General features: G+C 41.6%; 1 protein-coding gene across 3 annotated transcripts in view; it reads right to left on the reverse strand.

The window, feature by feature from the left end:
* The window catches only part of SCMH1 (sex comb on midleg homolog 1 (Drosophila)), a 296,989-nt gene that overhangs the window by 15,826 nt on the left and 264,366 nt on the right, over positions 1–16,797 (reverse strand). For all 3 annotated transcript variants that reach the window (XM_006867602.1, XM_006867601.1, XM_006867603.1), the window contains 2 exons: positions 10,609–10,809; positions 8,712–8,897 (listed from right to left, as the gene is read on the reverse strand). In XM_006867602.1, coding sequence (XP_006867664.1) covers positions 8,712–8,897; positions 10,609–10,809 — 387 coding nt within the window. The remainder of the gene's footprint in view (positions 1–8,711; positions 8,898–10,608; positions 10,810–16,797) is intronic.

Raw genomic sequence — 16,797 nt, forward strand, 5'->3', positions numbered from 1 at the left:
ATAATGCAAGGAAAACCAAGATTCAAAAGACAGCCGAGCATCTTAATATTATTCCCCCCTTTTCCACATTCCAACCATGGCTCGATCTCTGTATCCCAGAACCCTGTTGTTCCCAGGTTGTGCATATATCATTATTTACCTCTGTCTCACTTAGCCCATTGAGACCTGTCTAATTGTTCTCCCATCTGCTTTGCCAAGATCTCTCTTTAAATACAACGGTATATATGATAGGATAATATCCATATACCTAAAGAAGACCAGTTAGTAACACTATTATTCCAATTTATACACTAACCACTAAAGTTAGTGATGATGAAAGTGAAGAATTCTACCAATTTATTTAGTTTGAAACTGATGAAACATGTAATCAATATTGTTACTAGTGACTGGAATGCAAAGTTTGGAAACAAAGAGGAAGGAAGAATAGCTGGAATATATGGCCTTGGTGATAGAAATCATGGTGGAGATTTGCATGATAGAATTTTTTAAGACCAATGACTTATTCATTACAAACACCTTTTTAAAAAAACAACATAAAAGAAAATTATACACCATGACCTCACCAGACTGAATACACAGGAATCAAACTGATCAAATCTGTGGGAAGAGATGGTGGAAAAGTTCAGTATCACCAGTCAAAACCAGGCTAGTGCTGACTATGGAACAAACCATCAACTGCTCATACACAAATTCAGCCTGAAACAGAAGAAAATTAAAACACATCCATAAGAGCCCAAATATGACCCTGAACATATCCCACCTGAATATACAGACAGATTTGATGCATTAGACACTAATAACTGAAGACCAGAAGAACTGTGGGATGATATCTAGAATATCACATAGAGGAAAGCCAAAAGTCATTAAAAAAACTGGAAAGAAAGAAAAGACCAAAATGGATACCAGAAGGCACTCTGAAACATGCTTTCTAGCATAGAGATGCTAAAGCAAATTAAAGAAATGAGGAAATAAAAGAGCTGAACAGAACATTTCAAAGGGTAGCTTGAGAAGACAAAATCAAGCATTATAATGAAATGGGCAAAGACCTGCAGTTAGAAAACCAAAAGGGAAAAACATGCTCAGCATTCCTCAAGCTGAAAAGACAAGAAAAAAGTCAAGCCTCAACTTGAAATATTGAAGGATTCTAATGGAGTCCTGGTGTGGTGCTGTGGGTTAACGCACTGGACTACAATGTCGGTTTGAACCACAAGGTGAACAGTTCAAGCTCACCAGCCACTCTTTGGAAACCCTATACAAGGTCACTCTGGGTTGGAACTGACTCGACGGCACACAACAACAACAACAATTGGGCAAAATATTGAATGATGCAGAAAGCATCAAAAAGAAGATGAAAGATATACACAGAGTCACTGTATCAAAAAGAAATGGTACATGGTCAATCATTTTAAGAGGTAACATATGATCAACAATCAATGGTGCTGAAGGAAGAAGTCTAAGCTGCACAGAATGAACTGGCAACAAACAAGGTTCCAGGAATTGAGGGAATAGAAATGGAAATCTTTCAACAAACTGATGCAGAACTGGAGGCACTCACTCGTCTATGACAAGAAATTTGGAAGACAGCTACATGCCCAACTGATTGGAAGAGATCTATAAATGTGCCCATTCCAAAAAGAGGTGACCCAGTGGAATGTGGTAATCATTAGACAGTATCATTAATGTCACATTCAAGTAAAATTCTGCTGAAGATAACTTAAAAATGGCTGCAACAGTACATTTACAGGGAATTGCCAAAAATTCATGGCTGGATTCAGAGCAGGATGTGGAACTAAGAATATCTTTATGACGTCAGATGGACCTTGACTGAAAGCAGATAACACCAGAAAGATATTTACTTGTGTTTTATTTATTATACAATAGCTTTTGGCTGTGTGGATCACAACAAGCTATGGATAACACTGCAAAAAAAAATGGGTATTCCAGAACACTTAATTGTGCTCATGAGGAACCTGTACACAGACCAAGAGGCGGTCGTTTGAATAGAACAAGGGAACACTGAATGGTTTAAAACAGGAAAGGTATACACCAGGGTTGTATCCTTTCATTATACTTATTCTATCTCAAATTATGAGCAAATAATTTGAGAAGTGGATTATATGAAAAAGAATGAGACATCAGGATTGGAGGTAGACTCCTTAACAACCTCTGCTATGCAGCTGATACAACCTTGCTTGCTGAAAGTGAAGAGAAATTAAAATACTTACTGATAAAGAACAAAGACGACAACCTTCAGTACGGATTGTACCTAATGTAAAGAAAACAAAAATTCTCACAAATGGACCAATAAATTACATCATGATAAATGGAGAAAAGATTAAAGTTGTCAGAGACTGGGAGTAGGGACAATGGTGAATTATTGTTTAAATGGGTAGAAAGTATTTGTACGGATGATGAAGATTATGGAAATGAATAGTGGTGATGGTTATAGAGCATTCTGAATGTGACTAATGCCACTGAAAAAATGGTTAAAATGGTAAATTCCATGTTTATATGTATTTTATCCATTAAAAAAATTTGTTCAGCTGATATGAAATGAGGGGAGAGGCATGCGCAAGAACGCCCATACATGCAGAAAGTACCCATTTGATTAAGCTTCAAAGGCTGGATGATCAGAATTTGACTAGAGGAAGAGAGAAGAGGAAAAAAAGTGTAATCTGCTGCAATTTGATGAACTTGACTTATACTTATGGATGTAGTAGCTTAAAAAAGGGAATGAATCTTTACAGCGAGGATTATTCCCACCCTCTCTGCACACAGATTTGACAGGGATGAGCAACTTAGACATTGGTACCCAAAATGGGGGGAAGGGGTGCTACAAAGGCACGAAGTGACTGGCTTACAAGTTTTCAAGAGGGAGCTTAGTTTCAGAGGGTACAGGGGAAAGTAGAATCTCCACTGAGTGGTTTCCAACCTGTATAGACAGGACTGGTGAAAGAAGATGGGGATAAGACTCTTGCGGTTCAATAGTGAATAATTGCTATCAGGACTGATTGGGAATGTTGCAAATGTAAAGGTAGACATTTTGTAACAAAAGGAGGGGAGTGGTTGATCTTGCAGTCCAGGAGCGGAGGACCCTGGAACCATCAATGGAGAAGAGTGGAGTGTGGGACCCAATCCAGAGAAGCAGCAATGCCAGAGATGGAGGTAGAGATGATGAGTGGAGAGACGGAGCAGCTGGAGACTCTAGACTCAAGGAGGGAGAGGGGCTGTGTGCTGGTGGCTGGCGGGCTGGCTTGCAGGGTATGCCCTTTGGTTGTTTGAATGGTTATATATTCCTGAGTGCTTAAATGTACATCCAAAAAAACAAAATAAAAAAAACCCAGAGGGATTGGAAGCTAATGCTGTTGAATGATGATGCATTGAGGGGATTGTAATCATTGCAATGACAGGAAATACAATAGGATGAATATAAAGATGATGTTCTCCCATGTAAAGTATCACTCAATTCACAATAAAAACTAAAAACTAAAAAAAAAAAAAAAGTCAGTTATCCCAGTCATATTCCAGAAGGCTGATTTTTTTTTTTTAAAGCAAAAATGGACAAGGTGACTCTAAAATTTATTAGAAATGTAAAGCACTGAGAATAGACAAATTGAAAAATAGCCTAGTTGTTGGAATTATGTTTAGTGATTTATAAACGTTCTATTGTTGTTAAGTGCTAATGAGTTGGTTCCGACTCACAGTGACCCTGCAGAAGGCTTCCGAGGAGTGGCTGGTGGATGTGAATCATGGACCTTGTGAGTAACAGTCTAGTGCTTATCCTACAGCACTACACTAGAACTCCAAGTGTTCTATACATCTACACTAGTCAAGACAGCATGGTGTAAAGACAGGCAAATATACCAACATCATGGAATAGACTTGTTGTTGTTGTTAAGTGCCGTCGAGTCGGTTCCGACCCATAGCGACCCTGTACAGGGTTTCCGAGGGTGTAAATCCTTACGGGAGTAGAAAGCCTCATCTTTCTCCCGCAGAGCGGCTGGTAGTTTCGAACCGCTGACCTTAAGGTTCGCAGCCCGATTCGTAACCACTACGCTACCAGACTAGAGACTACAAAACTGAACTCATCATCTCTCCAAGTGTCTTCCTTCATCCCTGTGACAACACCTACCCAGTTTTCCCAAAACAGAAATCGGGACTTTCCTTATGCCCCTCTCCAAGCCATTACAAGCCTTATAAGGAGTATTGGTGCTACAGTGGTTACGTGCTTGACTGCAATTCGAACCCACAAGCAGCTCTGCTGGGGAAAAGACCTGGTGATACTCCAGTAAAGGTAAGATTACAGCTTACGATGGGGCAGTTCTGCCCTCTCATACAGTTCTACCCTCTTTTATAGAGTCCTTATAGAATCCTATGTCTTACTTTTTATAAGCAAAGGCACCATTAATGTCACCACCTAAACAAGGGGACCATCTAACCTAGATCTAAACTTTTTAACTATTCAAAGACAAAAGCAAAAGTTGTGGGAAGAATGTTTTTTCTTTATCATGATGTCTAAGAGAGCTCCCGATGAACATCTCTGTGCCTCTGAACTCACCTTTCAGCTCTGGAAACAGAATTGGTGGGAACCAAAGCTCAGTGGATAGGTGGGCAGTTTGCTTCTGTTTACAAAAACAGGTGATCATTTTGATCCAGAATGAAATAGAAGTGATAAATTTTACTAAAATAGTAAAATAGATAAAATTAGACAGTTTCAATAACTATTTAGAAAGCAAGATCAGTAAGACTGTTGTGTGATGTTGGGTCAAGTCTGACTTCATAGGGTTTCCCAGACTAAATCTTGACTAGAGTGGACAGCCTCATCTTTCTTCTGCAGAGCAGCAGATGGGTCTGAACTGCCAACTTTGCAGTTTAGTAGCCCAATGCCTAACCCACAGTGCCACCAGGGCTCCTTCCAGTCCAATCCATTCTCCCACATAGTATCTGAGTTATTTTTCTAAAACACAAATCTGATCATGTTACTTTCCTACTTTAAAGACTTCAATGGGTTTCACAGCTAAATGATGTAGTTTAAAGTCTGTAACATGGCCAATTAGACCCCTTCTGACTAGGCCTCTGTCTACCACACCAACCTCATCTCTCACATTCTTTTCTTATACTTTATATTTCCACTAAACTGAACTTTCAGTTCTGAAAAAGCCCGTGTTCCTTCGTCCCATTCACATTCTATGTGCTGCATAGTAAACAGGAACATTCTTCAATATTCCCTTCCTCCATCTCTTTGAGTCTGTGGCACCTTCATTGGACTGCCCCATCTCTTTAGGTCTTCCCTAACACACTCAGTTTTGCTTGGGAGTCCCATACACCCTGATTTTTTCCTGTTAAGACATTCATCACTCTCGACTGTTTGCTTAATTGTTCTTAGTCTTCTTTGGACTGTAAATTCTGTGGGGTAAGGACTGGATCCTCTATGTCAAGATCAGTGCCTGGCATAGTGCAGTCAACAAATAGCGGACTGATTGTCTGACTGAAGAATGAATTAAGAAAATACCAATTAACTGAACATTCTGAGTCATCATAAAACGGAAAATTCTGGGGATAGAGGGCTTCTTATTTGGCTTTTAATCAACTGTGAATCTTGTGACTTTTGCAGGAGAATGCTTTTTAATGAGCTCAGAAGACCCGGATGGCAGCAAAACAGATAAGCACAAGAAACTCATTGTGAGGAAACAAATGAGCCATTTTCTCCAGCAGAGAGAAACCTGCAAAGCCCCAGAACAGCAGACCCAGAGGTTAATACTAGATAGATTTCAATTATAGCTAAATTTCATTGTCACTGGGTTCAGCTAAATGAATACAATCTCCTGAGTAATCCCGTCAATTCTGCAGAAAGCCAGAAGGAGCCCTCCATCGTTTACTCTTTATAGAACTGGCCACAAGTGTAGCTCTGGAGAAGGGGCTCTGTTCTAACACTGCCATCCAGGAAGTCTCTGACCTCTTCTTCCACCTCACCCCTTTGTCCATCACTCCTGGTTGGCTGCAGTACTGTGGAGTCCCACCTTCCTGTCCTATTTTCACACATACATTTACATGCAGCTTCCTCCCTCAGCTGGGGACTCTTTCAGAGCAGAGATTCAGTTGATTTCATCTGTCTCCCCAGGGACTGGTATAGGATCGGGCAAAGAGTAAGTATTCTATAAATGCTTAATAACCTTACATAGGACAACTGGCCCGGATTCTTCAAAATGCTAATGTCATGCCATGGAAGACAGAAAAAATGGCTGGAGAAGAGTTACAGGTTAAAGGGAGTCCTGGTGTGGCACTGTAGGTTAATACATTGGACTGCAAACTTGGTTTGAACCACAGGGTTGGTAGTTCCAGCTGAGCAGTTGGCTCCTCAGAAATCCAATACAGGATCACTATGGGTTGGAACAGGCTCCACAGCACTTAACAACAACAGCAACAATAACAGAGCAACTAAATGCAGTGCATGATCTTTCTTCACTGGCTACTGGATTAGAAACAAACAAACAAACCAATATAAATGACACGGATTGTTGGCAAATCTGGACTCATTTGAATGTGGACTGCATATTAGCTGTACCATTTTACATTAAATTTCCTAAGTGTGATAATCAAATTATGTTAAGAGATACATACAAAATTATTTAGGGATAACGTTCCTGGTAGAAAAGCATATAGTCAGGGTTGTTGTTGTTGTTAAGTGCCATCGAGTCGGATCCAACCCATAGTGACCCTATACAGGGTTTCCGAGGAGCGGTTGGTGAGCTTGAACCGCCGACCTTGCAGTTCAAACGGCTTTGCAGTCTGGCACATTAACCCACAGTGCCACACCAGGATTCCGTAGTCAGGGTAGAATTAATAAATGAAAAAGTAGACCCAAAGGACAAAGAAAAAGACAGGTCAAGCTCTGTATAGGGTCACAAAAAATCAGCAAATGTTAAACCATCAGTGAGATGCAAAGGGTCTGTAGGGAAGGCCGGTAGGTAGGTAGAAGAACAAGGTACATAGAGGAGTTACACATGTAGACAAGGCTCTGGCTTGTCTGGGCAAAGCTGAAACATTCAATTCAGGGCAGCAGCAAATAGAAGCTTGGATGAGAGCAGCCAAATCACAGGGCACCCATTATAAGAGGTGCAGAGAGGGAGTTGTGTTCATCTGAAAACGGGGGAGGGGAAGGGTGGCAGCCAGTGGTGGAATCTGATAGCCATGGCCTTTGTCTCTTTTTCAGTTGGTAAGACAAGAACGAACAGAATTCCCAAGAAAGGCCATGCCCAATCCCAAACTACTTTCATGACTGCAGGCCCACAATGCACATCGCTTCCAGTCTCTGAGTTGTGGCACCAGTGTATTTCCCTCAGTTCACAATAGTAGCATTCCACTTAAGGAATGATTCTGAGTTCCTATTTCTTTGAGAAATCTCTCTTCAGACTATATCTAGACTCAAGGCTACACTACTCCTTGTCTAGCTGTTCTTTCAGAATTCTAGGTAGACTTAACTTTGAATACTAAAGTATAGATTAAAGTTCTGCATGCCTATAGTAAGAGATACTTAATAATCTGGCTTTAGTTTACACCAACTCCATCAAGCCCATTCAGACTCCCAGTACAACATTCCAACTGCAGGTAAAAATCTGTTCTCTGAGCTTCTGATGCTAAAAGCAAGTAAGCTAGAGCAGGTGAGGTGTGAGGTCCTCTCTGAAGAAAAGGATGAGTGAGGGGGTCACAGGTATGGCTGTAGGCACTAGATGACCTGATCTCCACAGAGTATGTGAAATTCAGGTACCCTTTTGCCCTGAATATGCAAGTCACATTAGCAATGCTTATTTGGGTGTAGAAGTACAGATGAAGGTGGGGGGGGGGGGCACGAACTGGGCAAGTAGTCACTTCCCTGAGCACATTCTGTGCTTTAGAAGTAGCATTTTTATCAGAAGGGATTCTATTAAGACTATGATGAAAAGACAGTAAGAAAGGCAGTGTGGGAACAAAACCTGTGAAGAAGAAAGTCAAAGCAGGGTCCTTTTGGATTAGTGCTCCCCTATAACTGACAGTGCAGCCCCAATGCTGGGAAAACAACCTCTGCATCCCTCTGACAAGGGGGCACAATCCAGAAGACTCTAAAAAGGGTCTTTCTTCCTCTTAACAATGAACGACCTACCTCACTATGTGTAGTGGTGAGCTTTCCTTCCCTGCCTGCCGTTGTGTTCTGGGCTCCAGGTCGCTCTAACCTCTTTCGGAAGTGCTTAGTCACTGATCCGGCCACGTGGCTCCCGCTTTCCCATTGTGGGTCTGATGTTAACTCAGAAAGCGATTTTCCAGCCTTCCAGTTAGAAACAGCAGGCACTTGAATTGACTTGCTAGACTGGCAGTGCTAGAAGATTTAGGGCCACGTGCCAAAGGAAACAGTGGATGGCCAATCACCAGGGAGCACATTTCTCAATCTGTAGCCTGACACTAAAACTTCCTGCTGGCAAGGGAGGTCTCCGCTAGGCCTTTGCTGCCAGATTCACACTTGGAGATGTGCTATGCTTTTGCAGCGGCTCCACATGCACTTTGAAGCACAGAAGGGAAATAGTGAACCCTTTATTTCTATGGAAAAGAATCCAGAGGTATATAAAATCCCAAAGAAAAAGTAAAGACGGCAAAGTTAGGGGGCAGACAACCAGACCCTGCTGATGCTGCTATCCCTGCCCCCCCTCTCTCAGCCCAGGCCCCATCCCAGCTCCTACCTGGTAGGTACCTGTCGTGGCTGTACTCTGGGGCAGTGAGTGACAAGTGAGTCTGTGTAAACGGCTGGTTGCCAAACAGATTGTCACTACGCAGGTTGTGGCAGAGTTTCTCCAGGAAGCGGAGGACGTAGGTGACGCTGTTGACCGCAGGGAGGTTGAGAGTGTGCTGCTCCCGGTCAAACACGGCTGTGGAGTTAAGTAGACAGGGTCGAACGTGTCAGCCAACAGCAGTAGGCAGGAGGAGTCTAGCTCACAGATTGCCTCAGGCTTTATCTGGTTGTACAAAGTCAGTCAGTGGCCCAGGTTTCGTCCCTCCCTCCCTTGAGGGTTTTGATTTTTGTCTTCAACTCCAAAGAGTTCCTGGGCTTGTAGTAATGGATGTGGTCAGGGCAGGCTTGCTGTACCCTGGACTCTGGAATTATTTTACCCAATCTGTGAGAACAACTGTGAACATAATTTTATCTGCTTCATCACTTGGCTGGGCCTTGTCCAGGAAATCTACTCATTTAGGGTTCTATTTCCACAAGAAGTGCACAAAAACAGAGAAGCTGGGTAGAAATGGAGAATACAGTCATTGCTAGCAATGGTTTGGGTACAAAATTTCCAACTGGTAAAAGGGCAGGAGAATTTTGGCCACCTTTGGAACTGTTCCATATTTGGCTTTACTTTACTCTCTTTCTATTGAAAAAAACATCAGAATAATTCATGAGAAGCAAGGGCCTGTATATATTTTCTCTGAAGGCAGCAAAGAAGTAGAGCTCTAGGTCCCCCTTCAGGAACCAATTTTTGGGCAGAGGATTCTTCCTAGAGGGGTGTAGGTGATAGCATATAAAGAGAGGCAGTAAAGAAGGCCAGGTCCCCATAGAATGCTACAAAGAAAGAAAGGAGAGACCATGGAGTGGCTGGGCCTAAGAAGGACCTTAAGGATTAATGCATCTCCTGTGGTTCCCAACAATTTCCTCTGTCTCTACCCTCCAAGCAGCCAATTACTCCCTCTCGGGGCTCCCAAACCACCAGTACACATTTCTCTATTATAAGACTTCTCACAGTTTGCTGTTTATGGTCTTCCTTTTCCACCAGGGCACACTCTTAAGAGTTTACTGTCTTCTACTCTCCCCTGTTTATCAGTGTTTGGCAATAACACAGGATGTATAGTAAAAGCTCCATAAAAATTGGCTAAATGAATATAGATTGGTTATTTTACAGGGTATGCCACATTAGCAGGGCTTCCTGAGGTGGGATACTGCAACTTGCTAGCAAAGAATATGGACTAGAGTACAAGTAAGATCAACAAGTTCTAGGTCAAGTCTTCACAGGTTTCATAGCTAAAGACTAGGGCTTTGTACTTGGGGAAACTGATAGACAAGCAGGGCACAGCACAAAAAGGGAATATGCACAGTGAAAACAGAAACAGTGCACACATGAATCAAACTCTCAGAGCAGGAAAGCAAGAAGGAAGGACTCTTCCTCCTCTGCCCTGGGAAGCTAAGGAAAGAAGCAGGGGAGAGTTCAGGGGCTCCCTAAAGCTAGATGAAAGGCTGGGCAATCTGGAGGAACCCTCTTGTTACCACAATTGAGCCCCCTCTACGTTCTGTCTTCTGGAATGCCTTGAAGCAACACACTCCTCTATTTTCTGTATGGAAGAGGTTGAGCAGATAGGACAGGAGTCTATTTAGAGGCTCAGCTAAGCAGAGTCTGTATGGGCATGCTACTCAACAGAACTATGGGACGCAGGTGGTGTGAGGACCAGAAGGTGAAGAATCTGAGGAACGGAATACCTTCACAGTTCTTTAGTCTCCAGGTGTAAGGCAGGAACTAGGATGTCTTGCCAGAAATCAGCCACTTAAGAAGACCTGTCCCTCAGGTTAGGTGGCTGTATCAGCTCCAGAGTGCTTACCTGAAATAACCTCACCACCGTGTCCCTGTTTGAGGAAGCTGAAGACGGTTTTCTGGTGATAAGCACAGTCGATGCAAGCCTGGACAGCTTGCTGCAACACCACAGATGCACGGGCTGGCCCAAAATGGTCAGGAAGTTGCTGGACCTTCTTCTTATCTAAGTGTGGGCCTGTGCTTCCATTCTTGTTCAAGTAAATGCAAACTGCAGGAGACAGAGAATCAAGAAGCTTCAAGAGTTTCTGGGGTTGAGAAGTCAGAGAACAATGCTTTCTTCCGTGTCTTTTACACACTGGGCTCTGGTCCCTAGCAGGATTCCCAGCTGCTAAGCTGGAGAAAAATGAAAGGGGAGGGGGTAGTGGTGGCTAAGAAAAGGTTGTGCCCAGCTGCTGCCAGCCCACATCGCATGACCAAAAGTTCTGGAAACGGCCTGCTGGGAGAACAGCCCAGATCAAAAGCCAAGGGCAGAACACACACTTTGTCTCTTCTGTCACACAGAAGAAAATCTAAATCATTCACTAGTTGCCTTTACTTTCATTTTCTCTACTTGGCTGCCTCACATATTCTTTGTATCTCTCAGCTATATGTCTGAGGAACTCTGGGACAATGGCAATATTAGCAACTGTGTGTGTGTAGCATTGGATTTAGGGTAATTATAACTCTGGTCACTTCTGTTCTGGGTCTTGGAGTACCTTTGTCATTGTCTACATCAATATTTAGGCCCAAAGAAAAGAGAAAGCAGTAAAGATCGAAAAAGTTGAAATTAAAAAAAAAAAAAAGATGGAGGGGAATGCAATCATTGTAATGAAGAGAAGTATATGATTTGCTGAATGTAAAACTGATGATTTGCTTTGTAAACCTTCAGTCAATTCACAATAAAAAGTTTTAAAAATATTGGTGGGGGAGGGGGGGAAGGACTTCTAGCAAGATGGCAGACTAGGCAGATGCACTACATGGACCCTCTACAACAAAGATATAAAAGAAAAATAAAACAGACACATGAAAATGTTGGTACCATGAACTTCAGAAGAAAGGTTTGAGAGGTTGTTGCTGGGAGGAGGTTGAGCAGAGCCAACAATAGAGGAAGAATGACTACTGAATGGCTGCTTAGACATGGCATGACCAACTTGTGAGCTTCTCGGGCATCAGACAGAGACCTGGCATAGTAGATTTGTGTGGGCAAAGGAAAAGGTGTGATTTCTTCTTTTTCCCCACACTTCCTTGGTAACCATAAGTGTGACCAGCTCCCACTCTCATCCACCCCCAGAATAGCAACCTACTCTGCGGCAGCTCGGAGCCACATGGTTGAGAGACATGTCAGTGTGAAGTGGGGGCTGGCTGTGCTGCTTTGGTGTCTAGATTCAGGTGGGTTCAGCTTTACAAAACCTGCAGAGCCACCAAATCAGCTTTTAACCAGTTATTCTGACCCCAGCTTCCCTGTGTTCCTAATAGACACTGAATCCAGCTCTATCAAAGATCCCCACAAACTACTTCTGGCTTGAATGCCCTGAATATAAACACACAGGCCAGCAGCAACTCCATCTAGGGCCTGAAACTCTGCTGTTATATTCCACAACCACCTTGTGAGATCCTGAAATTGCAGGACCCCATACCCCTCCCAAGAGATTTCTACCCTTCAGGTCCAACAACTGCACTGTTTGTTTTTACAAACATGATAATGCCACAATGCCCCGGAAATGACAGACAATTTTAGCTCACACAAAGAAGCAAGAAAGAATGGCTCAAACAATTGATCAAGTTGCAGAGCCAGAAAACAATTATGAGAAAGAAAAGGTAATGGAACTAACTGAAAAAGAATGATAACTAGGCATCTTCAACAGATCTATAGAAAGATTGAAGAAAGCAAGGAGAAAACAATAAAAACTTCAGAAGAATTCGGGAAAACACTACAAGAACTGACAAAATAAATGCAGATTTTGAAACAATACAAAATCTGCTATTAGAAAGCCCTAAGATTAATACTAAGATCTCAGAAATGGACACTATGTTGAAAGGGAAAAGGAGGAGATTTGAAGCAATGGAAGCTTCAATTAAAGATCTTGAAGAGAAGTCTCTCAATACAAGTATGTTAGAAGAACAATTAGAAAAAGAATGAAAAACTCCAAATAAAGCCTGAGTTAAATGGTACACCATGAAGAGAAACATCTTATGGGTTACTCAGAATTCCAGAACAGAAAGAGATAAGCACAGAGAAAATTTTCAAGAGTTTATTGAAGAAACTTTCCTATAATGAGAGGATAAGCATACAATAAGCTGAACGAACCCCCAACAGGATAGATCCCAAAAGAAAATCACCTAGACATATCATAATCAAACTTTCCAAAACCAAAGACAAAGAAAGAATCCTAAGAGGAGCTCGGGAAAAATAAAAAGTTACTTACAAAGGAGAACCAAATTCTGATTTCTCAGGAGAAACTATGCAAGCAAGAAGGCAATGGGGATGACATATACAAAATTCTGAAAGAAAAAACCATCAACCAAGAATCACATGCCAGCAAAGCTGTCCCTCAAATACAATGGCAAAATTAGGACATTTCCTGACAAACAGAAGCAAATTTGTAATGACCCGAACAACTTCAGAAAAATGTTAAAGGGTGTTCTTTGGACTGAGAATCAACAGTAGCAGAAACCAACCTGAGATTAGCATATATGACAACACCACTCAGCAATCAATCAAGATCTAGAAGTATTTTAAGTAAAACAAACCTACAAATCTGAAAATAGGAAATTAATATATAATGAAGTCAACTACAAGCAAAAATTGGTAATAGTGTAGACAAAGAGCTTCCAAATGGCAAGGACACCAACTAGATTTCAAGATAAAACAGACTGTTTTAAGCAGTGAAAAAAATAAATTACAGGGTAATCTCAAATAAAAACAATACAACTGATCATCAAAATAAAAAAAAAGGGGAAAATCAGAAAGATTTTGTTGTTGTTAGGTGCCATTGAGTCAGTACCAACTCATAGCGACCCTATGCACAACAGAATGAAACGCTGCCCGATCCTGGGCCAACCTCACCATTGTTGCCATGCTTGAGCCCACTGATGCTGTCACTTTGCCAATCCATCTCATTGGGGGTCTTCCTCTTTTTCTCTGACCCTCCACCTTACCAAACATGATATCCTTTCTCCAGTGACTGGTCCTTCCTGACAATATGTCTGAAGTATGAGAGATGAAGTTTGGCCATCCTGGCCTCCTAGGAGCACTCTGGCTACACTTCTTCCAACACAGATCTGTTGGTTCTTTTGGCAGCCCATGGAACTTTCAATACTCTCCAACACCGCAACTCAAAAGCATACAACAGAAATGAAAATGACAAGAAAACCCACAAACAGAATGAACTCAGTATAAAAAATTGTGTGGAACAAAGAATCCAGCAGTGCTACAAAATAAAAAAACCCACACAGAAAAATGACAACAATCTATTCATACCCATCGATAATTATACTGAATGTAAACGGATTAAATGTTCCAGTTAAGAGATATGAAAAGAAAGGATAAGAAAACAGTATCCTTCAATATGCTGTCTACAAGAGATAAAAAAAATATGGAGGCAGCCTAACTGTCCATCAACAGAAGTTTAAACAAACTTTGGAACATGCACACAATGGAATATATTACGCAACATTGAAGAATAATGATGAATTTGTGAAACACCTCACAATATGGTTGAATCTGGAGGACATTATGCTGAATGAAATTAGTCAATCACAAAAGGATAAACACTATATGAGACCAATGTTGTAAAAAGTTACAAAAAAAAAAAAAAATGTTTTCTTGGTAAAAGAAGCAATCTATGATGGTTGGAAGGGTGGGGGTATGAAATTACCCATGGACTAGAGGTGAGGTAGGGAATCTTTTTTCTGCCAAAATTTATAACATTAATTTGTGGGCCATACAAAAGTATCAACTTAAAAATTTGCTTTCTATATTTGGTTAAGCATGTAATTAATTCACCCCTGATATGATGAGTTCTGGTGTGGTGCTATGGGTTAATGAGCTGGACTGCAAGGTCAGTTTGAATTACAAGGTCAGTGATGTAAGCTCACCAGCCATTCCTCAGAAACCCTACACAGGGTTACTATGAGTTGGAACTGACTCAATGGCACTTGACAACAACAACAACAACAACAACAACAAATGTGATGGCTGGAATTGCAGTTGACTTGGCAGTGACAGACCAATTGATTTCACAGGCCTCAATGGGCTCAAGCATGGCAACAATAGTGAGGCTAGCCCAGGATTGGGCAGTATTTCATTCTGCTATGCATAAGGTCTCGATGGCACCTAACAACTACAACAAATGGGACAGAGGTAAATAGTGACGTAGGCTCAACCTTGGAACAACAGGGCTCTGTGATACAGGGATCAAGACATGGTCTAAATGGATAAAAGAGAGGAAACAATGTTAAGATGCCTGACTGTCTGATGAATATTGGTTTCCCTTGCCTACTATTGTAAAACAGACACTTGAGCGGGATAAAAAGGAATATCAGGAAACATGATTACAGAAAGCTTGTAAGCCCATCTTCAGCCTATAACTGCCTGGAATATCTAAAAGGGGTTCTAGAACTTGCCCAATCAAACAGGCTTCTTTTGGAGCCTTTGCAGCGTATAGGACCCTAGGTCGAATCCTGAGCACCATCCAGAACCTTCTGAGGTGGCACATTCTCACTTGAAAGGACAAGCAGACCAGCCTGGAACAGCTAGAGTAACAGAGATATGTCTTGAAAGAAAGATCAGCAGGAAAAGTCCAAAACAAAAATGGCACTCTGATTGGCTATTACTAGAATAAGTAAGTTGTTTGCTGGGGAGCCACCAAGGCAAGCAATCAAGTCCCTTCAGGACAAACTCCCCTACAAGACTGAACTCAAAGGGAGTACATGAGCAGGCATGTAAAATGGCTGGTGACCACGTTGGTCAGCCGGTGATTGGAAGAGGAGGAAAGGCAGCAATGAAGAAATGGGCTGAGTTCGACCACGTTCCGTAGACGTAGACTCCCATTGACGTGGCGATGAGAGAGAGAAGAGGAAGGGCTGGTTGGTCTGAAGTATGGTGAAGTATGGACAAGGACATCGTCACAGAGGGCAAGAGCTGTACATCCAAACTTTTAGATAGTACTCACTCAACCTAGCCTTGATGGATTGATAATCAGAACTTGAAAAGAGGAAGAAGAAAAAAAAAACAATTTTTGATAAAGGAAACAAGTGTAAATTGCAACAATTTGATGAACTTGACCTATACTTATTGATGTATTGATATAGTAGCTCAAAATACCAAATGAGAGGGAAGGCATCTTCACATCAAGTATCAACTGTATGTCTGCTGTATACAGGGTTGATAGGGATGGGCAACTTAGATATTAGCTACCTAAAATAGAGGGGATATAAATGCATGAAGTGAGTAGCTTACAAGTTTTCAAGAGGGAGTTTAGTTTCAGAGTGTGCAGGTGAAGGTAAAGTTCCCACTAAGTAGTTTTCATCTTGTCTAGATGGGTCTGGTGAAAGGATATGGGGATAAGTATTTTATGATTCAACAGTGAATAATTGTTATCATGACTAATTGCAACTGTCACGACTGTAAAGGTAGAAGTTTTGTAATGAAAAGGGGGGAGTAGTTAACCTTACAGTTCAGGAACAGAGGACCCTAGGGAGAAGAGCAAGAGCAGAATGTGGGACCCTATCCAGAGAAGCAGCAACACCAGAGATAGAGGCAAAGATAAGAACATGGAAAGATTAAGATAAGAACAGTTAAAGACTCTAGACTCAGGGAAAGAGAAAGGCTGGCAGTCAGGAGGCAGGCTTACAGAATGTGCCCTTTGGTTGTTTAAATGATTATATATTCCTGAGTGTTTTTGTGTACATCCCCCCAAAACAAACAAAGAGAATAGAAGTAAATACTATTGAATGATGATGCATGGAGGAGATTGTAATCATTGCAATGAGATGATGAGTGCAAAACCAATGTTCTCCCATGTAAACTGTCACTCAATTCACAATAAAAACTTGAAAAAAAGAATATACAAATAGTGTGATTCCATTTATATTAAGTTTAAAAGAACAACCAACCAACCAACCAAACAAAAAGAATTTATGATAAGAGAAATCAGAATAGAGGGGGGTGTGGAGACAGAACCATAAGGAGCCATGAGGGAACTTCCAAGGATAG

This window comes from Chrysochloris asiatica, unplaced genomic scaffold (genome assembly GCF_000296735.1).
Source record: "Chrysochloris asiatica unplaced genomic scaffold, ChrAsi1.0 scaffold00106, whole genome shotgun sequence".
Taxonomy (NCBI): domain Eukaryota; kingdom Metazoa; phylum Chordata; class Mammalia; order Afrosoricida; family Chrysochloridae; genus Chrysochloris; species Chrysochloris asiatica.